The sequence below is a fragment of the Symphalangus syndactylus genome, chromosome 21 (genome assembly GCF_028878055.3).
Source record: "Symphalangus syndactylus isolate Jambi chromosome 21, NHGRI_mSymSyn1-v2.1_pri, whole genome shotgun sequence".
Classification (NCBI taxonomy): Eukaryota; Metazoa; Chordata; class Mammalia; order Primates; family Hylobatidae; genus Symphalangus; species Symphalangus syndactylus.
Window position 1 is genome coordinate 48,519,414 of NC_072443.2, and position 27,447 is coordinate 48,546,860.

The following is a 27,447-nucleotide window of genomic DNA, read 5'->3' on the forward strand; positions in this document are numbered from 1 at the left end:
CCTCTTGTAGTAGAGAAAGTCAGTTCCTCAGAGTGAGAGTTTGTCATCATTCCAAAAAGACCCTGCCTCTGCCACAGCCATTCAACGTGCCACTAGCCTCATCCACAACACAGACTAGTGCAGATGTTATCCTCAGTCAAATACCAGCCACCAGATATTTAGCTTAGGGAGTTAAAAACAGTGTCGGGATCTTCTAGGAGAGGGCTCTGAAAGATGAGAGAGAGAAAGCACTTGGGAAGGTGAAGCTGATTTTGGAGGAAATTTCCCATTGGAGAAAGAATCACACTTTCAGAATAAACAGAACTTGGGAAACATTTAGTTAACCTCTTCATTTATTTTTATTTTTTGTAGTAAAATATACATAACAAAAATTTACCATTTTTACCATTTTTGAGTGTGCGATTCAATGGCATTAAGTCCCTTCACAGTGTTATACCACCATCACCACTATCCATTTCCAGAACGTTTGCATCATCGCAAACAGAAATTCTTTGGTGGACCCACTAAACAACTCTCTATTCCTCTCCATCCCTGCAGCCCCTTCACCTTTAACAGAGCCACAGGAACTTGTCCTTTTCTGTTTGAAAACTCGAAGGTGCTCTAGTTTCTGAGGCAGCTTCTGTTTGTTCTGGTTGCTATTCTCCCACCTACACCATCCTGCGGCCACTTGGTGCCCCATCTCCAGGTCGATTTTAATCTAAAACACAGATCCTGGCAGACGAGAAGACCTAACTCCTAGAGCCAATTTTTGTGTATAAGTGTGTTATTCCATTTTCCAGCTCAATAAAAAGGAATATCATTTCTACCCATCTTGGCTTTCCAAGGCTGAAGTGTAATTTAAACAAAAACCACAAAGGCAGTATCACATGGAAAACTGGAACAGGAGTCAAAAACCTGGATTCTAGTTTGGATACCGCCAGCTATGTGACTGCGGGCCAGTTAGCCTTTCTGAGCCCCAAGTTCCTCTGGAAAGTTGCACAGCTCCAAGTGTACAGGTGTTTATACAGTGATGTGTAACCCTTTGAGCACCATGCAAATCTAAGGTGTGCTAACAAAGGACTTTGCTCTCCAGCACTTCTGACTTTGAAAACATTGAGATCCCGACAGAAGAGGACGTGGAAGATTCTGTGCCTTGGCCAGAAATTCACTTTTCAGGGGGTGTGGCGGGAATGGCCCGGGCAGATTTCCTCCTGAGACTCAACTGGAGTGTCCACTTCTGGCTCTGGGAAGTTTGAGCGGCCAGAGCTGGTACATTTTTCCTTCCTCAAACCTGCAGTTCCCTGGCCCACCTTTAATGTCCTCAGATCTGAAGAGCCAGCCTACTCCCAGCACCCCCCTCTCCCCCACCACCACATCAGCTACTCTGGCCTCCTTATCCTAGAGCTTCAAAATAACCCAGCCAGACAGATTGAAGGAAACTTTTACACCCCCAGCCAGGTGACCAACCTCCTGGCATCCCCAGTGTGTGTCCACTGACGCCTGGTTCTGCATTTTATAAAAAGAATTTTTTCATGAAAAGAACCCTTTGGATGAAAAGAAAGTGAAGCATCGCATTCCTGTCGTTTTATTTTTGCAAAGTATTTTCTTTGTAATATATCTGAAGGGTGTGGCTTGAAGACTTCCTGCCTAGCTTTGTTCTGACTCTCCATGCAGACTGATTTATATTCCGCCACCAAGAGAAGGGAGCTGAGCTTAGTGGCTGCTTCCCTCTCCTGGGAGAATTATAAGAAGATCGTCCACAGCAGATTCACATCTATTATGCTTTTTGTTCCTTGCAATTGCCCTGTGAAGTAAGCCGGGTAGAGTTTCTCACCCTCCTGGGGGAAACATGTTCGGGGAGGTCAAGGTCATACAGCTAATAAAAAGAGCAGGTCTTGATGGCGGTGCTTTGAGAGAACAAACTTAGCACGTGCTATAGAGGAAGTCTACTCGTATGGCTCAAGTACTTTCATAACAAGGGTCAGGCTCAGGCCCTCTTTTGCTGCACATCTGTTTTAGGAGGAGAATTTCTTCAACAACTTTTCAAATCTCTTGACTATTGGGATAATTACTTGGCCTCGCCCACGCCCTTTCTCAACGACTCAAGAGCCCAGCCAGAGCAACCAAGAAAGGAAGTCCAATTACATGAGTTGGAAATGTCTGAGCTGGTTTCTCAGGCCAACACAGTCACTCAGCATGCCCTGTCATGCATGTTCCATCGCACCCTCACCCTAGACTTGGGGCCTAACCCGTTTCATTTATGTTGTACACTAATGAGATTACAAGGTACCATTGACCCAGAAGTTGCTCTAAGAGCCTGTTACTGAAGAAGCAAAGACCATCGCCCCCCAACCCCACCCCCATGCTGTCAAAGTTCACTCAATGTGAATTCCTAGTCAGTTCAATTTCACACAATTTGATTAACACAAGGCATTGCAGTGATTATTATGGAAGACTAACGAACAATGTAAGATTGGTTCTCACGCTTAAGGCTTAAGAAGCATAAGAAGGAGGCAGGTATAATTAAATGCCCATGTTACAGAGCAAACTATAAAACCTGCTCTAACAGTCATGGTGAGGGACTGATTAATCCTTCCTGGAGCCATTTATTCATTCTGTGGATATTTATGCACCCACTCAGGCACTGGGCTCACAATAATAGTAGCTACTACTTAGCAGTCTTTTCCTGTGTAACTGGCTCTGTGCTGAGCTCCCAACACATCCTTTTTATTTTTGAGAGCACACTAAATATTCTCTAACCAAAATATTGAGGGGTAAAGGGGAGACATTTGGACTAGAAATATCCATAAAACAATCAATGTACTTGACACATGGACACATATAGAGACCTGTACCCCCAAATTAATGATTATACATTTTTTGGAAAAACATATGGAACTTTTTTACAAAAATTGATGATGTGTGCTACTTACAAAGCAAACCTCAACAAAAACCAAGGAATCAATATCATACAGACCAAGTTCTCCAAACACGATCCAATTAAGTTAGAAATTAGCATCAAAAAGATCCTTTTAAAAAATCTCACGTTTGGAAATGTAAAAACATACTCATTACAACTGGGTAAAAGAAAAAATCATAGTTGAAGAAAAACACTTAGAACTAAGTGATAATGAAAATACTTGAGGAGTAAGGAACTAGTTGAAAGAGACAAGTCTATCACTGCTTGGGATTATGTTGCATTTACATTTTTTAAAATTACAGCTTGTCTTATGTTCATTTAGAAATGGGCAGAGGAGGCTGTGTGTGGTGGCTCACACCTGTAATCCCAGCACATTGGGAGAGTACAGGTGGGAGGATTGCTTGAGGCCCGGAGTTCAAGAACAGCTGGGCAACATGGCGAGACCCCATTTCTATAAAGAATAGAAAAAATTAGTTGGATGTGGCTGTGTGCACCTGTAGTCCCAGCTCCTTGAGGAGTCTGAGGCAGGAGGGTCACTTGAACCTAGGAACTTGCAGCTGCAGTGAGTGGTGATCATGCCACTGCACTCTGGCATGGGCAACAGCATGAGACCCTGTCAAAAAAAAAAAAAAAAAAAGAGCAGCGGTAGGAATATTTTCTAAAACTTTAGAAATTCGAGTCCAGTTTGGCCAGATTGAAAACACGAAAGGTTAAACCTTCAAACCATACTATTATACCTAAATTCTTAAAAATTGTTTTTCTTATATCTTTATTTTATTGCTAGATCTCATCATCTAAAATTCCTTTCTTGCCTACTCTGAATACAGGTTCACATGAAACAAGTGTAAAAGGAATAGAAAAAGGAAACAATATAGAAATATATTCTGGGCAGCTGTCAGTTGGGTTTAGGGTATTTGGTTTATGTTTATTTGACCGTTTTTATTCCTTCAGTGTTCTCAATACGTAGTTTTGAGCTAGGTTTTGTGAATGTGATGAAGAATTTGGAAAAAATGGGGGTGGAGGTCTTTTTTTTCTGGAGTCGGTTAACAACTCATTTTCTAGACAGAATTTCATCCTCACTCTTAAGTCTTAGAGTCAGTCAGACATTGGCTGACAAGGAAAATAGACGCAAGATTTCCTCAAAGCTCAGCTTATGCTACTCCGTGCTGGTTGATATTACCTGTGACTCTTTCCTCTTACCTGACTGCCCTGCCATTTTGAAGAAAAAACAAATTATTGGATTTCTCTCCAGAAGGAAACTAAGTTGCTGATGGATCACATTGTGGTGGTTCTTGTTCTCGCCTGGGAGGAAGCGCTGCCACCTGCTGCCCTCTGCTGGTCAAATAAAACCAGCTTTAGGAACCCATAGTTCTTTCCCACGGTGTCTACACCAGCCCTGTCCTCCCGGACTTGGCCCAGCATTCTCTTGTGCTGTCTCACAGAGAGAGAACATGTGCATTTTATGTGAACAATGTCATCTTTCCTCCACGACTACTATTTCATCTATGTTTTCTTTTTTTTGTTGTTTTTTTGAAACAGGGTCTCACTCTGTTGCCCAGGCAACAGTTGCCCAGTACAGTGGCACTTTCTTGGCTTGCCACAGCCTCAACTTCCTGGGCTCAGGCAATCCTCCCACCTCAGCTTCCCGAGTAGCTGTGCACCACCACAGCTAGCTCATTTGTTTTTTATTTTTTAGTAAAGATGAGGTCTCATTATGTTGCCCAGGCTGGTCTTGAACTAAGCTCAAGTGATCCTCCTGCCACAGCCTCCCAAAGTGCCGGGATTACAGGCATGAGCAACCATACCCAGCCCACGACCACTATTTTGGATTCCAGCTCTCTCCTCCTTCCCATCTATCATTTTACATGGACTCCAACCTGTTTCTAAGGAAGGAAAACATTATATTTCAAGAAAAATGTGCAACTTATGTAAAGCCCTCAGGATCCTGCACACACCAGGAATGACCACTAGACAAGGTGGTCAGGAAGCCTAATTTCTAGTCTACTAATTGGGTGACCTCAGTTAATTTCATTCAACAAATATTTGATTTTTCTGCTATGTGCAAGACTCATAGCAAAAAAAAAATGACTGATGGTTCATAGCAAAAAAAAGTTATGACTGATGGTGCATAAAACGTGAGAAAGGGTTACTACCTTCAAAAGGTTCACAAGTCTGGTAGGGCAAATACAGTTCAGTAAGACGTTATGGTACTTAGCAGCTCATGGTCAGAGACGTAGAGGTACCTACAGCCCCTAGAAGAGTGCAGAGGAGAAAGATCACTATTGGCTACATCTCAGACATTGACTGACTGATTAGATTCCTGAGCAAGTTCATGGCAGGACATTTTCTCAGCTCTCCTCCCCAAAATTAGGATCCCACCACTTTAGCTTTTCATTGATTTGACAAATATCAACAGAGCACATATGTGCCAGGTATCATGCTAAGCGTGGAGGCAATAATAGCAGAACAATATGGCCCATTAGAATTCAAAGAAGGAGAAAATAAAAAATTTAAGAATATAAATAAAAAGTAATAATAAATAAAACAATATGGTCCTTGTCCTCATGGGCCCTGCAGTCCCTAGGGAGCCATAGACAAATACATCGGTAATTAGTCTACTGTGTGAGAAGGGTATCCTCCTCCAGTTTGTACTCTGATTTGCTTCAAAGAAGAAAGAGAAAAAATGAGGGAGGAATCTTCTATGGCCATAGTCCAGAGTCAAAGTTAGAAAAAAAACATTAGTGTGGACCTTGCCCACGCTCTTGGTCCTTCCCGGAGGATTTTAAATTAAAGGACTGAGTAGAGACAGGATAGAGAGAGAGGTGGAGAGCAAAGATAAGCAGGTAGGCCTTTGATGTCAGTGACAAAGTTTCACAATGCTTTTCCTAAGACTCTCCCACTTTGCTGAATGCTATGATGGAACGAGCACTGGAATAAAATTCAAGAGCTCTCAGAGCCAGTCCTCTGTCACTGTGATCTTAACACTTCACTTCCCCGTCTCACCTAGGAAATGGGGATAAATAACATTTGCTCTGCACTTCCTCCAGGGTTTTGGAGCAGCACATGAAGGAGTTTGCGAGTAGCTTATGCGAACCACATAATACTACCCAAATCAGTGATGCTATTACCATTATCAGCCACACCTTGTGTCAAAGTGGGCTCTCCACACCTGGGCCAGCCAAAAGGCAGAAGAATGAAGACCAAAGGCTTTCATGAGTCCCTTCCAGATGGAGAAACTGTAATTAAGACTTATTGGCAATCTTTCTTTCCAATGTCTCTGCTAAGGACTACACTCAAATTAGGAATATTTGCTTTTGTTCGGGCATGTTGGCTCACACCTGTAATCCCAGCACTTTGGGAGGCCGAGGTGGGCAGATCACTTGAGGTTCGCATAAGCTACTCACAAACTCCTTCATGTGCTGCTCCAAAACCCTGGAGGAAGTGCAGAGCAAATGTTATTTATCCCCATTTCCTAGGTGAGATGGGGAAGTGAAGTGTTAAGATCACAGTGACGGAGGACTGGCTCCGAGAGCTCTTGAATTTTATTCCAGTGCTCGTTCCATCATAGCATTCAGCAAAGTGGGAGAGTCTTAGGAAAAGCATTGTGAAACTTTGTCACTGACATCAAAGGCCTACCTGCTTATCTTTGCTCTCCACCTTTCTATCTATCCTGTCTCTACTCAGTCCTTTAATTTAAAATCCTCCAGCAAGGACCAAGAGCCTGGGCAAGGTCCACACTAATGTTTTTTTTCTAACTTTGACTCTGGACTATGGTCATAGAAGATTCCTCCCTCATTTTTTCTCTTTCTTCTAAAAATACAAAAAATTGGCCAGGTGAGATGGCATGTGCCTGTAATCCCAGCTACTTGGGAGTCTGAGGCATGAGAATGACTTGAACCCAGGAGGCGGAGGTTGCAGTGAGCTGAGATCACACCACTGCACTCCAGTCTGGGTGACAGAGCGAGACTCTGTCTCAAAAAAAGAAAACGGATTTTTTTTTTTTTCTGAGACAAGGTCTCCCTCTGTCGCCAAGACTGGAGTGCAGTGGTACAATCATGGCTCACTGCAGCCTCAACCTCCTGGTTTCAAGTGATCATCCCACCTCAGTCTCTGAAGTAGCTAGGACTATGCCCAACTAATTTTAAAAATTTTTGTAGTGACACCTCATGTTGCTCAGGCTGGTCTCAAACTCCTGGTCTCAAGCAATCCTCCCACCTTGACCTCTCAAAGTGCTGGGATTACAGGCATGAGCCACTGCACCTGGCCAATATTTGCATTTTATTTTATTTATTTTATTTTATTTTGAGACAGGGTCTCACTCTGTCACCCAGGCTGGAGTGCAATGGCATGATCTTGGCTCACTGCAACCTCCGCCTGCCAGGTTCAAGCGATTCTTGTGCCTCCGCCTCCCTAGTAGCTGGGATTACAGGCACCTGCCACACCTATGTGTGGCAGGAACAACGCCTGGCTAATTTTTGTATTTTTAGTCGAAACAGGGTTTCGCCATGTTGGCCAGGCTGGTCTTGAACTCTTGACCTCAAGTTATCCACCCACCTCAGCCTCCCAAAGTGCTAGGATTCCAGGTGTGAGCCACCACGCCCAGCCAATATTTGCTTTTTTAAAGTGTGTCTGTTTAGTAATAAACATACTTAGCACAGTTAGGGTTATGTGATGAAAAAGAAGAACAAGGCAAGAAGTTCTTTAAGCAGCACTTTGGGGCATTTTCTTATAAAAGCGTAGGTTTTTTTTTTTTTAAGTGTAGGTTTTATAAGTATCACAGCGTAGGTTTATGAAGCCCTACTAAAATTGTATAGCATATAAGCCTGCTATTTGTCTCTTCCATTTTGTCAGCTTTCTTCTCTGTGGGACCCCTGGCATGGACTCCATGCCCTGCTTCCGTGTGGATTCCCATCATGATGGGAAGCACAGGCCACTGAACAAAGTTAGTGGTATTATCAAATCATTTCCACCCTAGAGTCCTTCTGATGGCGTGGGGGCAGCATGGGGGACAGTATAACGTTCTATGTTTGTTGAAAGCTGGTCATTAACATCTGTCAGGCGCTGCATCAAATGCAGATGTTGTTGAATTCTGTCTTTCCCACTAGACTGTTGGCCCACTGAGGGTAGAGAGCACGCCTGCCTTACTCCCTGCCCGGTCAGTACCACCTCACCAAGGGTCAGCTCAGTACCTCTTCATCAAATAAATTGAGTCCTTACATCCAACAACCCTTCTAGGTGGGCATTTTTATCCCCAGTGTATAGCTAAAACTGAGGCAGGAGTTGCTTAAGAATGTTGTCCAAGGCAAGGTAGAGTGTCTGGCCCTGAGTCTGGATACTACATGCTCTGTCTGCTCCCCAAGCTCACACTCTTCCACGCAGTGTGCTGCTAAGAACGTCCTCTCTCAGAAGCTATGGATTATGTTGTATTAAAATCATTTTCTAAAAAGTTTGCATCCATCTGTGTTTCCCAACAGGCTCTAGTCAAGTATTATTAGTCATATACCCAGAACTAAGTATTTTGGGCATATGACTAATAACATTGGTCCTCTTGGTCCTATTCTGAGATTCTATTTACGAACCAGTCCTGAGTTCTTGGAAGGTCTGAAATGAAGTCAAAGGTCAAATATGTATTCACCAACATTTATTAAGTACCCTTTATGAGACAGACCCTCGCCTAGGCCCTGAGGTACAAAGGTGAATGACAAATACTTCCTGTCTTTAAAGAGCTTATAGTCTAATAGGTTTCACTGTGCCGTTTTTTTCCTTCAAAAATAATTATTAAGAAAGTGAGGACAGGCGCCATGGCTCATGACTGTAATCTCAGCACTTTGGGAGGCTGAGGCAGGCGGATCACCTGAGGTCAGGAGTTCAAGACCAGCCTGACCAACGTGGCGAAACCTCGTCTCTACTAAAAATACAGAATTAGCCGGGCATGGTGGCGCATGCCTATAATCCCAGCTACTCGGGAGGCTGAGGCAGGAGAGTCCCTTGAACCTGGGAGGTGGAAGTTGCAGTAAGCTGAGATCATACCATTGTACTCCAGCCTGAGATCACACCATTGTACTCCAACCATTGTACTCCAACAAGAGTGAAACCCCATCTCAAAAAATAAATAAATCAAATAAAGAAAGCGAAACATGCTGACTGCAGAATATTTGGAAGCCCACATAAGAAAAGAAAGGAAACAATAGTCACCCCAAATTAAGATGCTTTATAAATCCCAAGGGTAGAGCCTGTGTCTTAGTATTTCTCTACCCACAAAACTGTACTTAGAGCAGAAGACAAGTTCAGTTAATGTTTTTTGAATGCGGAGAAAGCCACCCTTAAACCTACCACCCTGAGATAACCACTGTTAACATTTAGAAAATATTCTTAGCCTTCTTTTCTTTGACTGTCAAATGACTGACTGGGATGCCGTTGTCCCTGCCTTATCCAAACCAGGGAGAGAAATGTTTGGCCTCTTTAGCGCCCCCTACAGGTGATGCGGTGCTGCTCGTGGTTGATTTAATTGTTTGAGTGGAGCAACCCTTTACATACATACTTCCCCATGCCATGCCTCGAAACCTTTTCACAAAAAGGACTCTTTTAGGTGTGGGAAATGCAGTAGGTTCTACCAGATGTTCTCATCCACTCCCCCATCCCACCCCAGAAAAACCTCCGGGGCAGGAAGTTGGTTTATCCAAGATCAGTTCCCTGGGATAGAGGGGGACTTTCATCAGGTTCATCAAACAAGGCTGCATGTTGATTCACTTTAGAGAGTTAAAAAAAAAAAATCCCAATGCCCAGGCCCCACCTCACACCAATTAAAACAGAATCTCTGGGCATGAGGCCCAGGCATTAGCCTCTCGTGTTTTTAAGGCTGCCCAGGTCAGGCGTTGAGAACCACTGATATAAAAATAGGCTAAGCAGAGGTGTAAGTGGTCTTTTGAGACTAGCAGAGGGCATTGCAATGGCCAGAGTTGGGGCACTCAGCCCAGAACTTGACATCACAAGGGTTTTCTGCAGCCCACTTTGCACAAAACCTGAGTGGTATAAGCGGGCACTTGATTTGCAAAGGGGGATGCAAAGAAGGAAATAATGTCTTTCTTCCAAAGGGTTTATATGGATTCCTCTATAAGGGAAGAACACACAGAAGCCATGCATGTTCACAAAGATATGCATACATACAGGGAAATAAGTGCAAAGGCCCCAGTTGGGCTATTTTGTAAGGCATGTGAGTTTTCTGGCTTCATGATAAAGGAAAGAAGAATTTTGCCAAATAAACTATTAAAGATAAGCCACTTTAATAACAGTCTGCTTAGCAGAAGGAAGATTATTAAAATGAGATCATTTTATTTAAATAGGTATTGAGTACCTGTTATTTGCCGGGCATTGTGCTAAGTACTTGACATACATGATTTTATTTAATCTTTGTGATAACATTTTACACTAGGTATTATTTATACCCATATTATAGTGGAGCATCAGTTATTATATAATTAACATACAATCACATTAAACAAAACAGATGACTTTAGCCTGTCTCCAAAGTCTGTGCTTTTTTTAAACAATGCCATGCTGTACAATCTGGACATGGATGATTAGTGGAAATACAAAAGATGGGGGGAAAAGTGACCATCTTCTCAAGAAGATGTAGCTTTCCAGAATGGCTAGTTGGCTAAAATGTTTTCCCTACTGTGAAATCTCCAAGGTGTCCTGAGGCAGGCAGCATGGTATATACCAAGAGCCCTAGCAGTTCCTCCCTTGAACCAGCCTTGTGACCAGAGTTAGTTGGCTTAGTCACTTAGTATTCATTTTCTCACCTGTGAAGCGGAAAGGGATAGAATGGTTGGGTCACTGGCTTCAAGTTGCCCCATGCAGGCCTGGGCTATAGGAGATCATGCTTGAGAAAGAAGAGACAGACAGGACTTCTCTTATTCCCTTTCATCCAGAGAAGATCTGTGTTTAGCTGCTTCAAGAGTTGTTTCCCCTGCCTGGGGATGAGCGAAGGGTAAAGGGAGGACATTTGGAAGGAATCCACTGTATTAGTGAATTTCAATGACTCTTCCAGTTTGATAGGTCTCAGGTCCTCTATTTTTGAGTTTATGATGCTAGGAAGAATCAGTGCCACCACATTGCTTGAGTGCATAATGACCAAGAGAATGGGTTTTCTGCCTATGACGGGAAGAAAAGCAACTGAGAAGAGGGAGGACAGAAAGACCTCTGCTAGCAGAGCTCCAAGTTACAATAAACCTGCCTGGGGCCGCACACTGCCAGGCAGGAATGTGAACAACTGGATTAGACAGAGTAAACCAAGTGCCAATTGTTGCTAAAGAGAGGTTTTACTAATGTGACAGTAATACAGTCACAACATAGTGGGAAGTTGGGCTCCAGGCCTCGTCTCCCTAAATTGTACTTTCTTTTTACTCAATACGGTGAAGTCCCTTCTTCTCTTTTAGTAGTTTAGGATTCAAGCAATTTTCTGTTTCTTTTTGTTTTTCAGATCTTAAATCCAAATTTCATCCAAGAAGGTGAGTTAAAAGGCATTAGAATTGGAAACATGGGGATTGGTTAAATAAATTATAGTTAATCCAGCACTAAAGCACTGGCTGTATGCAATGGTGATATAGTTCTCTATCAATGGACAAGGAAAGAGGTTTATGATAAACTATTAGATGAAAAAGACTAAAGCTTGCAATATGTATAATGGGATCCAATTTTTATAAGAAGTCTGTTTATATAAAGCCCAAAAGGATATATACCAGAATGCTTACAGTAATTATCTCTGGATTATGACATTATGGAGCTTTTCTTTCTTTCTGTTTATATTTCCTATTTTTTCTATAATAGGTATTACTTTTAAACACTTTTTAAAGAGACCCAGATGACTCACCAGTGAAGGTTATTTGAATCATTACATGACATGGGTGGGAAATGAGAGTGGTGTGTTTAAAAAAATGGCTGTTTTATTCTAAATTTGCTCTGAATGATGTGAATGTATGTTGATTTGATCATAGTGGCCCCAGAATTCCTTGTGCCCTTGGTGGATGTGACCTGCTTGCTTGGGGACACAGTGATACTGCAGTGCAAAGTCTGTGGGCGGCCGAAGCCCACCATCACTTGGAAGGGTCCAGACCAGAACATCCTTGACACTGATAACAGCTCAGCCACATACACCGTCTCCTCTTGGTAAGCTGATTGCCCTAACATCAGCACCAGCAGCCCCTCTTAGCACAGCACTGAGAGGCTGAATCTGGGGTGCAACTTCTGCTCTGGTGACTGGGCTCTGCAAGAGAATAGCTGCCCTGGAGCCTGTTCTTGGGCAAACGCTTGGCCTTGATTAGAGAGAGACTGAGGAGACTCAAGTGTTAGTCACAGCCTCTGCCACTCACGCTGCAGCCTGATGGACACCTGCAGCAGCACCAGCACACATTTCCCATGGTGCTCAGCACCACATAGACATACCTGGGACCAACAGAATGGTTTGTAAAGACTGTGCTCCAGACCCACATTAAACAAATAGGGAAAAACATAACCTTTATATCTCAGGTCAAGCATGCATCATACTTATGAAGAGTTTTTACAGTCATTGCCTTACATTCACCCTGGTGGATGATCTTTCCCTACAGATCCCCAAGTAAATCTCTAAGTCAGAAGATTTAGACTTCTGATTTAAGTGGTGAAGGCTCCAGACCTGTAGTAAAAACGTAATCCTCACATCTGGACATCCTGACATTTTTTGTGCCCTTCAGGATGCTGTGAAACAGTGAGATGTTTAATTCCTTACCTAAGAACAGTGTTATTAGAAAAAGAAACGACTCATTCCAAAATGTGCAATAGAAAATCAAGCCGCAAGCATGCTTCTACACACAGAGTCCATTTAACAAAACTTAGCTGACTGTCTCCCATTCTGTCAGCATTTATTGTTACTAATTATGAATTGGACTGTGACCGTTGCTTACAGTGGACAAGCAGTAGCAAGCCCTAGATGCTTGAGAAACATTAGTGGAAGAAGCACCTAGAATCAAGAAACTTTCATTCATTGACTTAATTTGTGTGTATGTGAAAAAGAAGAAGACCATCATTCCTTGGTATTCCCAGCAGAGACTACCTGGCCAGGTCATAAAATATCAGTGGGTCCAAGAAGCCTAGTGTGAGAGGCAGTGGTTGGTGAGGATCACGAAAAGTGCCAGGGGATATCATAACCCTAGGGAAGGGGCAGAGCTGACTGTGACTTCTGTATTTCAGAGCATTTCTCCCCTGGGGATATTCCTGGACCTTATATTGGGATGAATGGGGAAGTTATCATTTAGGTGATGGAATTTACCCTTTCTTAGAAATTCACTTAATTATTTTGAGGATCCCACATCTAGAATTTGAAATACTTAAAATATTTTTATCCTTGAGTCTTTCCTTTCCCCCCCCCCCATCATTCATTATCAATCTGTGAAACTGAAAATATTCTAGGACAAAGTTGGTAGTGGTAATAATACTAATAATACTATGAGCCAGAACTTGCATACGACTTTATATATTTCAAACAATGCTCTAATTCTTATGTCATTTTATTCCTTATTTTATCCCTCATGTACAACAAACTTGAGAGATGGGCATGGCCAGAAAATTTTTTTCCATATAAGGAACTGGGGATGTAGAGAGACAGGGTGGTAGGTAGCTCACAGACCAGGGACTGACCTTGGGTCTGAGGACTCTCAGCTCAGCACACCATGTGCCAACCCTATGGGATTTTACCCAGCAGTCAAGTGTCTCATTACTGGAGTCTGAAGAGCATCCTTTTGGTGTCCCTAGTGATTCTGGAGAAATCACCCTGAAGATCTGTAATCTGATGCCCCAAGACAGCGGGATTTATACCTGCATAGCAACAAATGACCACGGGACCACATCAACGTCTGCAACAGTCAAAGTGCAAGGTACAGCCTCTTTGTTAGTCAAACCTTTTGAAATAATTTTTTTTTTAGACAGGTTCTTGCCCTACTGCCCAGGCATGATCTCTGTTCATGGCAGCCTTGACCTCCCAGACTCAAGCAATCCAACCACCTCAGCCTCCCGATTAGCTGAGACTACAGGCATGCACCACCATGTCTGGCTAATTTTTTTTTTGCATTTTTTATAGAGATGGGATTTTGCTGTGTTTTCTACAATACTTTTTGAAATATTTATTTTTTAAATTTCAGTAAAACACACAATAAAATTTACCATCTTAACCATTTTTTTAAAAATTCAAATAGAGACAGGGTCTTGCTATGTTGCCCAGGCTGGTCTCAAACTCTAAGGCTAACACGATCCTCCCACCTTGGCCTCCCAAAGTGGCATGAGCCACTGTGCCCATCCCATCTTAACCATCTTAAATGCACAGTTTTAAGTGTACAGTTCAGTGGCATTAAGTACATCCACATTTTTGGGTTACCATCACCACCTCTCCACAGAACTTTTTCATCTTTCAATCTTTCTGAAACTGCATCTGTACCTGTTAAACAATGACTCCCCATTCCCTCCTCCTCAATGCCTCTTGGCCACCACTGCTCTACTTTCTGTCTCTATCAATTTGTGTTAGTCAAACTTTATTTTTTCTTGAGACAGGGTCTTGCTCTGTCGCCCAGGCTGGAGTGCAGTAGCATGACACCACTCACTGCAGCCTCAACCTCCCAGGCTCAAGCTATCCTCCCACCTCAGCCTCCCAGGTAGCTAGGACTATAGGCATGTGCCACCATGCCCAGCTCTTTTTTAACTCCTGGGCTCAAGTGATCCTCCTGCCTTGGCATCCCAAAGTGCTAGGATTATAGGCGTCAGCCAGCACACCTGGCCCTATGTTACAAGCGAACATTATAAAGGCTCCCTGCAACCTGGGGGGGAGAATGTCCATTGTAAAAATTCAAAAATAAAGTTCTGGCAAATGAGACGAGAATGAATCTTTGCTAAGAGCTGTCTGTGACCTACCATAAACCTACCATCAACATGTTAGTTCCCTGGCCAAGCTTTATCTTCAGGGTGCAGTATTTAGCCCAAGGAAGAACTTCAGACAGCACGGTGTGTCTCCCACATCTGCCTTGGGCCTGGAGAAAGGTATGCCACTTGGTGGAGAAGGTCACAGGAAAAAATTGCGAGATGGGTTAGGTAATGTTTCCTACATGACCTTATACCTTGGTGTAAAATGCTAAGTTCTGCAGAAATAGCACCTGATCCTGATTTCTGTCTCCATAGGTGTTCCAGCAGCCCCTAACCGCCCCATTGCCCAGGAGAGAAGCTGCACCTCCGTGATTCTCCGCTGGCTGCCCCCCTCCAGCACAGGAAACTGCACTATTTCTGGTTACACTGTGGAGTACAGAGAAGAAGGTGCACTATCTTCTGCTCTTTTTTTATTCTCTCCTTTTAAAACACTTATTTTTAAAATTGCAGTAAAATACACACAATAAAATGTACCATCTTAACCATTTTTTTAAAAATTTGAATAGAGACGGGCTATTGCTATGTTGCCCAGGCTGGTCTCAAACGCCAGGGCTAACGTGATCCTCCCACCTTGGCCTCCCAAAGTGCTGGGATTACAGGCATGAGCCACTTTTCTTTTCCTTTATTTTTATTTTTATTTTTATTTATTTATTTTTTTTTTTTGAGACAGGGTTTGGCTCCATCAACCCAGGCTGGAGTGCAGTGGTGCAATGTTGGCTCCCTGCAGCCTCCACCTCCTGGGCTCAAGCCAACCTCCCACCTCAGCCTCCTGAGTAGCTGGGACTAAAGCGCACACCACCATACCCGGCTAATTTTTGTATTTTTAGTAGAGACAGGGTCTCACTATGCTGCCCAGGCTGCTGGCTGCTGTGAAACTCCTGAGCACAAACAGTCCACTCGCCTCAGCCTCCAGAAGTGCTGGGATTACAGGCGTAAGCCACCGCGCCCAGCCTCCTGCTCTTGTTTTTCTGTCTTGTCTAGGAGGTCCTTCAGAATTGTAAACATATTAGCCTCCTCATCTTTCAGAAGTTGTTCCTTGTTGTGTCTTCCAACTCAGCACAGAGGCCTCAGTGCCAGATTACAGCTGCCTGCTGATCCCAGATGTTGAGCAGCTGTTTTGGCTAAGATGATCCAAACCTCCCTGACATATTTATGACCCAGGGCAGGTTTCAAGGTGCCTTCATGCATATATCCCTACTTAACATGCTCGATCACCCAGACAGGGATGATCAAGCCCATTTTACAGAGGGGGAGGCTAAGGCCTAAAGAAAGTTAAGAAACACAAGATTATAGTTAGTGAGAGGCAGAGCTAACACTAGAACCCAGATGTCTACTTGGGTAATTTGTGATCTTTCTCTCAGAGAAATAACTAGTGTAGTACGGGTGGAGTTCTACACCCCCTATCCCCAGATAAAATTGAGAATATATATTTTTTAATTGTACCGTTTAAAATTGTGCAATTTAAACTGTTAAAATTTGTTACATTTACATGCTAAAAGTGAATATATTTCTTCAGCAGTTGGAAACAACTGAGACTTCCATCTAGTTAGCAAGAAGAATTCGTTAAGATGAGAAGCTGCCAGATAGCTCTAATTGTTAATAACACAACTACAGTTATTCAGAGTAATAACACAATTACTCTGAATCACATTAGGAATTACACAACTGAACTGAAAGCAAGTGCTTGCTACTCTATCCCCCGAACCAAAACCATTTGTTTTATTCTACTTTCCATTATGCTTATTATTTTAACTCTTCTTTCTCCTTCTTTCTTATTAAACAGGCCCTATGCTGTTATAAACCCATTTATTTCTGCATCCTTCTTGAGCTGTTCACTCTTGTGTCTCCAAGGTTAGCATAAAAATATTAATAGTGAGCTGGGAGACACATTTTACAAAGTTCATATTTACCTTAGCATTATCCAGTTCATAGTTCAGCTCAGTAACTAAGTTCTCTTTGGCAAATTGTTTAATATTTCTGAGGCTCAGTTTCTACATCTGTAAAGTAAGATTAGCGGTCTCTACCTCACTGGGTTTCTGTGGATTTAAGACAGAATTAACTTTCTGTCTTAAATCCCATTTAACTATGAGATAATTATGTGGAAGACACCTTCCACAGTATTTTACATGTATGTAGTGTTCAATACATGTTACTTTCCACTTTGTTTCAATTTCCAAATGCATATTTTCTCTCATGTTATTAACTAAAAATATACTCTTCTGGCCTTATGAAAAGTTTGCCATGTGTCCCCTGTAAATTCTGTATTATCTATGTCTTTTTACTCTGGCACTTACACATTTGAAAGTGAACAGAATCTATAGGCCAGCTTCTTCCACGCCTCTCACCATTTATTCCATCATTTAGGAAATTGAACCCAAACTACCATAGTTAGCCTACAGGCTTTCAGAGCCTGACACGGTAACCACAAGCATCCCTTGAATTGAATGTGTCTATTTTCCTTTCTTTGTTTGCTGAAGGTCTTTGAAACAATATCCCTTTGGCTTTTCTCTCTCCCTGTCCTGGGAAACCGTACACTAGGTTCTCAGATCTGGCAGCAGTCGGTGGCTTCGACCTTGGACACTTACCTCGTCATCGAAGACCTTAGTCCCGGCTGTCCTTATCAGTTCAGAGTCAGTGCCAGTAACCCCTGGGGAATCAGCCTTCCCAGCGAGCCCTCGGAGTTTGTGCGACTTCCAGAATATGGTGAGTCCCAGCCCAGCCCTGGCCCCCCAGGCAGTGGGGACGAGGCACCTGGCTGCCTGTCACAGACTCCTGGGCACGTTGACATGTCAGGCCACCATGCAAGAGGCACCTTTTAGAGGACTGAGAAGAATGTTTCTGTAAAGTATAGCTCCAAGCATCTTGGGCAAATGTTAGGTCTGTACCCATGCCTACCCCTGCACCTGCCAAGTTCCCTGGGGAATGAGTATGTCCCCAGGAATGGAGAGTTACAGACAAGAGTCACGAGTCCTATGGATGTTCTCCGCCCCTCTTCTGAGACAGTAACACAAAGCCTCCTCCCACCCGGGCACCCCTGCCAGCCGTAAACCTACCTCCCTTCATGAGGGACTCACCCACCCCAAATGGGGGAGAGAAAAGCAACCTGGCTGAAGGACTTCATTACAACATGAGGATTTCACAGTTTCCTCACCCCCAATCATCCCAGAATTTCTTTTTTCAACATGGATATAATTTTATGTAGATTTGTTGAAAAATTAACTAAGATACACATATAGCTAGCTAAATATGAGTATTTTACAAATAAGGTTCTTATTTTGCCCAAATCGTCTTCATCCCAGGGACATTTTGAAAGAGAAAACTTGGCTATCCTAAAGAAATCTCCAAATGATGAGATTTTGGGCAGTGCAAGGGAGTGGTCTGTGTATACTGGGGAGAGCAGTGGGTGGGGGGCAGCTGACTGTACTTGAAAGACCATGGACCTGTGTGCCTTAGGGTTAAGGGAATTCTGGAGTCTCCAGAGGGGTTTGGGAAACCCTCTAAATCACCTCTGCCCCCACCTGAATCCAGAAATGCTCTCCGGTTCCAGTCCCACTGTCAGCCCAGTTTTCTGCCAGTCACTTTGACTTTGTTCCCATGAGCCTGTGATGCATGCAGAAACCTAGGTCCTGGGTCTGTGTTTCCTCAGAATTCAAGATGGATGAGCCGCCTTCAGTCTCAGCCAGGTTGTGCTCTGGGAAACCTGAGGGAACTGGCTCCAAGGTCCGCCGAGCCAAGCTGCTCATGTGGCCCCTCTCCTCCCAGGCTGCTCACTTGCTCCAGCCCCGGATGATGCTGTGTGTTTTGCTATTTGTGAAACCTTGGTCCCCAAGAGATGACACAAATGCGTATTGCTGTGCATGCTGTGTGCGTGTGTGTGTGCACGTGCGCGTGAATCATTGCCAAATCACACAGGGAAATACTGCCGAAGAATCTACTCAGGCATATATTGTGGGTTAAGCTAAATCCTTCAGTATACCAGATAAGCTCATTAATGCCTGAGAAGAGTGGGATAAGAAGAGAATTTTTTCTTTTTCTTTTTTTTTTTTTTTTTCTGGAGAAAGGGTCTCACTCTGTCTCCCAGGCTGGAGTGCAGTGGCGCGATCATAGCTCACTGCAGCCTCGACCTCCTGAGCTCAAGTGATCCTCCAACCTCAACCTCCTGAGTAGCTGGGACTACAAGTGTGCACCACCATACCTGGCTAATTTTTGATTTTTTGTAGAGACGGGGTCTTGCTATGTGGATTAGGTTAGAAAGAGAAATTTCTAAAATGTCTTTTCCTTTTCTCCTTTCTTGACCTTGTAACTTTTCCCTTCTCTCTCTGCATCCTCCCTACACCCCTGATTTTCACGAGCTTTTCTAGGCCTTCAAAGTGTTCTTTTATCCCTTTTAAATTTGTCTCCCAAATTTATCTTATAAAATATCCAGAAGTCATATTTCTGATTGTCCTGAGTTTTCCCTTTGTTTAAGTAGATGGGAGAGAGAAGCTGACCCTGTCATGTCAGTTTCCCCTTGGATGATTTTTTAAAATAACATTCCAGAGAATCATGGCATTTTCCCACTGAGTCAGACTCCATATTTGGTCATGAGAATTGCTTTGGGGTTACTCTGGAGCTTTTCTATTAATTTTTTCTTTATTCTTATGTGACATCCTCAATATTGTAAATGGATTCTCTTTCTTCCGAAGATGCTGCTGCTGATGGTGCCACCATTTCTTGGAAGGAAAATTTTGACTCAGCTTACACTGAGCTGAATGAAATTGGAAGGTAATGACACAGTTTTATATTCGTTCGTTCATGAACACGTAGCAACCTCACATCAGAATAATAACTCTTTGCTGTTGTCGTTGTTTATTTCTTTTACAAATGCAATTCTCTCCATAGCAAGAAAACAACTAAAATATTTATTTGTATTTTCTACTGTTCTTTGTCTAACTTCTTAAGTTGGATGCTTCATTCATCAATTCTCAGCCTTTCTTCTTTTCTAATATGAGAATTTAAGGCCCAAAATTTTCTTCAAAGTACAATTTTAGCTATAGGTCCCGAGTTTTGATATGCAGTATTTTCCTTATAAGTTATATGTAGTTTTCTTCAACTATGAATTTTTCTTTGACCTGGTTATAATGGAAACATATTTTAATATATATGAGATTTTTAAAGGTATGAGTTTTTTAAAGTATCTTTTTATTACTGATTTCTAACTTAATTTGCATTGTGGTCAGAAAATCTATATGGTACTGATTCCTTGGTTTTTGTTTGGACTTGCTTTATGAGTAGTACATGGTTAATTTTTGTAAAAATTTCCACATATTCCTGGGAAGACTGTATAATCACTAATTGTTGGATATAGATCTCTATATTGCCTGTGTACCAAGCACATTAATTATTTTATGAGCATTTCTAATCCCAATCCTCCCCCTGCCACACATATACACTCCATACTTTTTCTCTCTTTCTCACTTTCAGTATTTTGGTTAGAGAACATTTAGTGTGTCCTCAAAAATAAAATGGATAAAAATATGACTTTTAACAGAAAAATTAAAAATCTATCACCTGGCCCACAGAATAGTTGACGGAAAAGAAACAAAAGGGGTTCATCCCTGTGCATACTTTGGTCTCCAGGTGGTCTGGGTGAGGGAATGTGGGTAGATCTTACAGGTTGCCCACCCATAAGATCATCCCCCCTGGATGTATAAATAAAAGAATACCCACTAACGATAGGCCATTGGCATCATCTCTATCTCTGAAGGGCATTTCTCAGTGAAGCATAACATTTTTTAACTGGCGTGGTTGTGACCGAAGTTGTAGAGGAAACCAAAATGATCCTTATTTCTGTGTCTTAGGCAGGAGTCACAATGTCATTCACTGCCTTCCGTTACAGCACGTTTCATCAAAAACAAACTCTGCCTCCCCTTTCCTGTCTTCTTTGTGTAGCCAAACAGAAGAAAAAAAGCCAAGGAAATTTATGTAATGATGATGATAATAATGATCTCAGTATCTATAGTATTCGAGATACTAAGCAGATACTATATACAAATGTTATTTTTGTTTATTTGTTTGAGCTCTACTGCTTAATACACAAACATTATTTAATTTAATCCATACAACGCTATGAGATACTGTTTGAGCAGATTTTTTTAAAAAAAAGATAGAGATCGGGTATTGTTATGTTGCCCAGGCTGGTCTTGAATTCCTGGGCTCAAGCAATCCTCCTACCTCAGCCTCCCAAAGTGCTGAGATTACAGGCCTGAGCCATTGCATCAGGCTGCGTATACTGTCTTTTCATCTTCTTTTTTCTTTTTTCTTTTTTTGAGACAGGGTCTGTCTCTGTCACCAGGGCTGGAATGCAGTGGCATTATCATAGCTCACTGCACCCTCAATCTCCTGAGCTCAAGCGATCCTCCCACGCTTGTGGGGAGAATGATCAGCCTTCCAAGTAGCTGGGACTGTAGGTGCACACCACCATACCTGGCAAACTTTTAAAAGAATTTTTTGTTGTTGTTTTGCAGAGATGGAGTTCTCACTATGTTGCCCAGGCTGGTCTCAAACTCCTGGGCTCAAGCAATCCTCCCGCCTCAGTCTCCCAAAGTGTGAGATTACAGGCGTGAGCCACTCATCTCACCCAGCCTGAAGTATATTTTCAGTAAAGGAAATTCAGGGTCAGGCAGGTTAAGTAACTTTCTCAAGGCCCCACAACTAGGAGGTGTGGAGCCAGGATTCAAATTCTGGGCTACCCAACTCCAAGCCTGGTCTTGTTTTACTAGCATATGTTGTTTCTCATCATATCGATTATTGTCCAAAATAAGCTCTAGTAACTGAAATCTAGTTTGCTCTATTATATTGAAATTTGTGAAGCTAAACATGACCCCCAATAATGGGCCAATTAAGTCTCCAGCCAGCTCTAAATGAAATTGTTTTCATCACCAGGATGCCCCAGTTAATTCCTCCTGGAGACATATGTTTGCTATTATTAGCCATAGGTTAAGGCATGTTTTAGCTAAAACAGATGGCTGATTTGATATTTGTCAAAGGGAAGATCAGTTTTCTTATCTGTTCAAAAGTAATCAATGTTTTTGTTTTAAAGTCTCTAACAGCCTGAAGCTTTTCCTGTCTCCTAAGAATAGTCCTCATATTTTCAGAAGATCTTTTCAAAATGGTGTGCATTAACAGAATGGAAATAATACATGGAAATTCTTATTCTTTTTTCTTTGAGACACGGACTTGCTCTGTTGCTCAGGCTAGTGCAGTGGCGTGATCACTGCTCACTTCAGTCTTGACCTTCCGGGCTCAAGTGATCCTCCCACCTCAGCCTCCCAAGTAGCTGGGACTACAGGTGTGAGCCATCACAGCCAGCTAATGTTTGCATTTTTTTGTAGATATGGGGTTTCACCATGTTGCCCAGGGTAATCTCAAACTCCTGAGCTCAAGCAGTCCACCCACCTTGGCCTCCCAAAGTACTGGGATTACAGGCGTGAGCCACCCCACCAGGCCCAAATAATACATGGAGATGTTAATGTGAGACACAGGAAAGATATCTGTGTCAGGGCCGTAGAAGTCAGTCGACTTGCTTCATCACAACTAAACCTGGAATTCTGGGCCTTTGTGACTATTCTGTTAAAAGGAGCGCTCTGGTAATTAAATACTATAAAAAGCCACAGTGCAGGAAGGAATATGTTCTCTCCTACAGCACATCCATAGAAGGAAAGGGCACTTGAGTATGGCATGTTTAACCAGGAATGAACTATATAGGCAACAATGCAGTATAAAGAAGGCAGGGGATTGTCACTGGAAATGCTGACCTATTGCCTATACCCATTGCTATATAGAAAGTTAGCAGTACCAGGCCTCCAGGTGAGATGGCAGGTTGAACACAGGCATCTATATTCACTTCCTCTTAAACGTCATTGAAACTACAATGAAGGTTTTTTTTTTTTTTTTTAAGTAGGCATATAAGAATGAGGACATTGGGGCCGGGCGCGGTGGCTCACGCTTGTAATCCCAGCACTTTGGGAGGCCGAGGCGGGCGGATCACGAGGTCAGGAGATCGAGACCACGGTGAAACCCCGTCTCTACTAAAAATACAAAAAAATTAGCCGGGCGTGGTGGCGGGCGCCTGTAGTCCCAGCTACTTGGAGAGGCTGAGGCAGGAGAATGGTGTGAACCCGGGAGGCGGAGCTTGCAGTGAGCCGAGATTGCGCCACTGCACTCCAGCCTGGGCGACAGAGCGAGACTCCGTCTCAAAAAAAAAAAAAAAAAAAAAAAAAAAGAATGAGGACATTGGAAGAAGAGACAAAAATAAAGTATTATTTTCACAGAAATACAGATGTTTTTCACAGAAATTCATCTGTTTTTCTTCTACAGAAAAACAGATGAAAGAATGATAAATGGCCTTGAAAGGTGAGTCAGTCAGTCATGGGGTCAAATGAGGGCCAGTATAATTTTTGCAGCAGAATTACCCAAAGGCTCAGTACCTTTGGGTACTGAGCATCAAGTACCTCTGGAAGTAGGTAGAAGGAGGATGCTAAAATTGAAAGGATTGGCTGAAATTTTTTGGGAAGTTGTGTCTCAGAAGGGAGGGAAAAACTGATGTGTGTGTTCAGCCTGCCATCCTTACCTGGAGGCCTGGTCCTGCTACATTTTTAGATTCTATGCAGGCAACCGGTCAGCATTCCCAAGGGATAAGCTGGCTCCAAATCTGCTCCCCAGCTTCAAGTATCTGTGTGATTGTCTTTCTTCATCCAAGAAAAGACTGGTCCCTCCCTCCCTTCCTTCCTTCCTTCTTTCCTTCCTTCCTTCCTTCCTTCCTTCCTTCCTTCCTTCCTTCCTTCCCTCCCTTCTTCCCTTCCTCCCTCTTTCTCTCTCTCTCTTTCTTATTTCTTTGTTTCTTTTGTTGTCGTTGTTTTAGGACAGGGTCTCACTCTGTCACCTAGGCTGGACTGCAGTGGCTCAATCATGGTTCACTGTATCCTTGACCTCCTGGGCTCAAGTGATCCTCTTAGCCTCCCAAGTAGCTGAGACTACAGACACACACCATTATGCCCAGCTAATTTTTTAATTTTTCATAGAGACAAGGTCTCCCTATGTTGCCCAGATTGGTCTCGAATTCCCAGGTTCAAGCAGTCCTCCTGCCTTGGCCTCCCAAAGTGCTGGGATTGCAGGCATAAGCCACCATGCCCGCTCTGGAGTTTTATTTTGTGCAAAGGGAAAAATGGAGCATCCCTGCCCTTGGGGACACCAGGCACAGTTGAAGGCAGTGGAGCCATTCTGCAAACAGGGACAATAGGAGAATATATGCATGCTGGGTACTCAGAACCCCAGCTCTCTTATCCACTGGACCTCCAGAGGTTGATAGCCAGAGTTTCACCCTCTAGGCAGAAGGCAGGGGGCTCTTTCTCTGGGAACTCTAACCAGCCCAAAAGGAAAGACTTAAAGATACTGATTATGGAGCTTTCCCAACTGAGCAGTCTGGTCAAATCACTCTGTAGTAAAGTAAAAGGTGACAGGCTTCACCCACAAGCTCAGAGCTTCTAAACATCTTTTTTCTTTTTCTTTCTTTTTTTTTTTTTTTTTGAGACAGAGTCTTGCTCTGTCTCCCAGGCTGGAGTGCAGTGATGCAATCTTGGCTTACTGCAACCTCTACCTCCCAGGTTCAAGCAGAGCTCCTGCCTCAGCCTCCCGAGTAGCTGGAATTACAGGCACCTGCCACCATGACTGGCTAATTTTTGTATTTTTAGTAGAGATGGGATTTCTCCATGTTGGCCAGGCTGATCTCAAACTCCTGACCTCTGGTGATCCGCCTGCCTCAGCCTCCCAAAGTGCTGGGATTACAGGTGTGAGCCACCCTACCCTGTCACCAAACACGTTTTTATTCCTGAGCTTTCAAAATGAGCCAACTCCCAATCCCGGTCAAGATAGAGTAAGCCCACTGTAGCCTTTATCTCCCACTGATTACAACCAGAATCACTGGACAAGATACAAAAAGCAATACTTGGGTATTAAATTAAACAATAGAGATGAGAGTGGAAAGACAAAAGACTTGGGCTGGGTGTGGTGGCTCACGCCTGTAATCCCAGCACTTTGGGAGGCTGAGGCAGGAGGATCACTTGAGCCCAGGAGTCCAAGACTAGTCTGGGCAACATGGCGAGATTCATCTCTACAAAAAATAAAAGAAAAAACTAGCTAGGCATGGTGGTGCACACCTGTAGTCCCAGCTACTTGGGAAGCTGAGGTGGGAGGATTGCTTGAGCCTGGGAGGTCGAGATCGCACCACTGCATTCCAGCCTGGGCAACAGAGCAAGAACCTGTCTCAAAAAAATAAAAGGAAAGAAAGAAAAGTAAAAACTTGAAGAATGGCTAATGACAAGGAGAATAGCAGTTTCCTTCCTTCCTTCCTTCCTTCCTTCCTTCCTTCCTTCCTTCCTTCCTTCCTTCTTTCCTTCCTTCCCTCCTTCCTTCCCTTCTTCCTTCCTTCCTTTTTTCTTCTTTCCTCTTTTCTCCTTTATCTCCCCAGCTTTGATACAAGTGTGGGCCAAATCAAAGAACTATGTAGCATCCAGGAAGAGCAAAAACTCCAAGAAAAACTCACATTTCTGGCCAAAGGACAAAGAAAGGGGAACCCTTTGAGCTGGAAAGAACAGAATAATTCATGCTTTATTTGTTTTTTTCTGTCTCCTTACTGTCACTGCTTCACCCCGAGGGCAGTCATGTGAAACTGCATGACAATGCAGGAAGCTAAACCTCTGAGGGAATCCCATCTTTCTGGCCAGACAACTTCGAAAAGGGGCACTTGGGAGATAAAGAATGCAGGAGAAATCTCAGGAGAAAGCAAAAGAAGAAGATCTCCTAATTCTATATGAAATTACTCAAATCCTGGGCCACCTTCCAGCTGTGCATGTATGAGGCACATTCAAAGAAATATAGCAAGTCTCTGAGAACTGGACTATGATGTAAACCACCGCTCAGTGACTGTGTAGTTTCAGACTAATCTTTGTATGGTGCTCACAAGGGGCAGACCTAAAAGCATAGTAAACACTGAAAACTGAACTGAAAATACAACCACCTCCCACAGAAGGTTAGACAGAACTTGCAGTCTGAACCTAACCAAGTTGATTGCTGACCAAAACATACAAATAAACCAAAAATCAAACTTCTCCAGAGGATTTTAACAGAATCAGAGTCTCACAACATAACATTCGAAATGTTTGGGATACAATCTAAAGTTGCTCAACATTACAAAGAGCAGAAACAAACTTAAAAAATTCTCGGGAAGAAAACAATCAACAGATGCCAGCTCTGACATGATCCAAATATTGGAACTATCACACAAAGACTTTAAAGTAGCAATTACAACCATCCTCTGTAAGGTAAAGGTGAATACTCTTGAAATGAATGGAAAGATAGAAGTTATTGACAGAAATAGAAATTATTTTTAAATTAAAATTGCATAACAAAAAATACAATATCTAAAATTTTAAAATTTACAGCATGGATTCAATAGCAGAACAAAGCTGATGGAGGAGTTCGTGAAATTGAAGAGGAAGAAATATAAATTATCCAACATGAAGAACAGAGAGAAAAAATGTTTTACGAATATTAGACATAACCCCAAGGACCTATGGAAAAGTATCAAAAGGTCTGACATTCATGTCATTAGAACTCCAAAGGGAAAGAAAAAAGTGATTGGTGCAGAAAAAATTTTTGAAGAAATAACAACTGGAAATGTCCCAAATTTGGCAAAAGACACAAATTTTTAAAGAAGCTTGGTGACCTAAATAAAAAACATACAAAAGCCATGCCCAGAACACATTGTAATCAAACTGCTGAAAACAAATATACGAAAAAAAATCTTGAAAGCAACAAGAGAAAAAAACAACGTATTACATTTAGGTAGAACAGTGACTCGAATGACAGCAGATTTATCATCAGAATTCATGGAGGCAAGAAGACAGTAGAACCAACATCTTTAAAATGCTTAAAGAAAAGAGCTGGCCACCAATAATTCTAAATCTAGCAAAAATATCCTCCGGGTGAAATGAATTAACAACTAAGAATTTCTGAACAGTTGAGGAAAATCTTTAAAATGAAAGACAGAAATCAAAACAAAAGTAGAAGAAAGGAAACACACTATATAGCAAAAGACTTCCAAAAACTCTCATTAGTATCCTTAGATAAAAGATAATATTGAAATTATAAAACAAGAGCATAATTCTACAATAAAAAAGAAACAAAAAATGAAAAAAAAAAACCTTTTTTAAAATTTTATTTTTATTTATTTATTTATTTATTTAGACAGAGTCTTGCTCTTTCACCCAGGCTGGAGTGCAGTGACACAATCTTGGCTCACTGCAAACTCTGCCTCCCAACTTCAAGCAATTTTTGTGTCTCAGTCCCCTGAGTAGCTGGGATTACAGGCACGCACCACCATGCCTGGCTAATTTTTGTATATTTAGTAGAAATGGGGTTTCACCATGTTGTCCAGGCTGGTCTTGAACTCCTGTCCTCAAGTGATCCACCCACCTTGGCCTCCCAAGATGCTGGGATTACAGGCGTGAGCCACTGCACCTGGCCTGAAAACCTTAATAGAAGTGTGGGAAGACAGACTTGAG

At 42.6% G+C, this 27,447-nt stretch overlaps 1 protein-coding gene across 14 annotated transcripts in view; it reads left to right on the top strand.

Annotated features, from left to right (window-relative positions):
- The window catches only part of KALRN (kalirin RhoGEF kinase), a 694,106-nt gene that overhangs the window by 648,609 nt on the left and 18,050 nt on the right, over positions 1–27,447 (top strand). For all 14 annotated transcript variants that reach the window (XM_055259658.2, XM_055259655.2, XM_055259656.2 and 11 more), the window contains 6 exons: positions 11,382–11,409; positions 11,896–12,067; positions 13,688–13,809; positions 15,101–15,232; positions 17,384–17,548; positions 19,531–19,609. In XM_055259658.2, the coding sequence (XP_055115633.1) occupies positions 11,382–11,409; positions 11,896–12,067; positions 13,688–13,809; positions 15,101–15,232; positions 17,384–17,548; positions 19,531–19,609 (698 nt within the window). The remainder of the gene's footprint in view (positions 1–11,381; positions 11,410–11,895; positions 12,068–13,687; positions 13,810–15,100; positions 15,233–17,383; positions 17,549–19,530; positions 19,610–27,447) is intronic.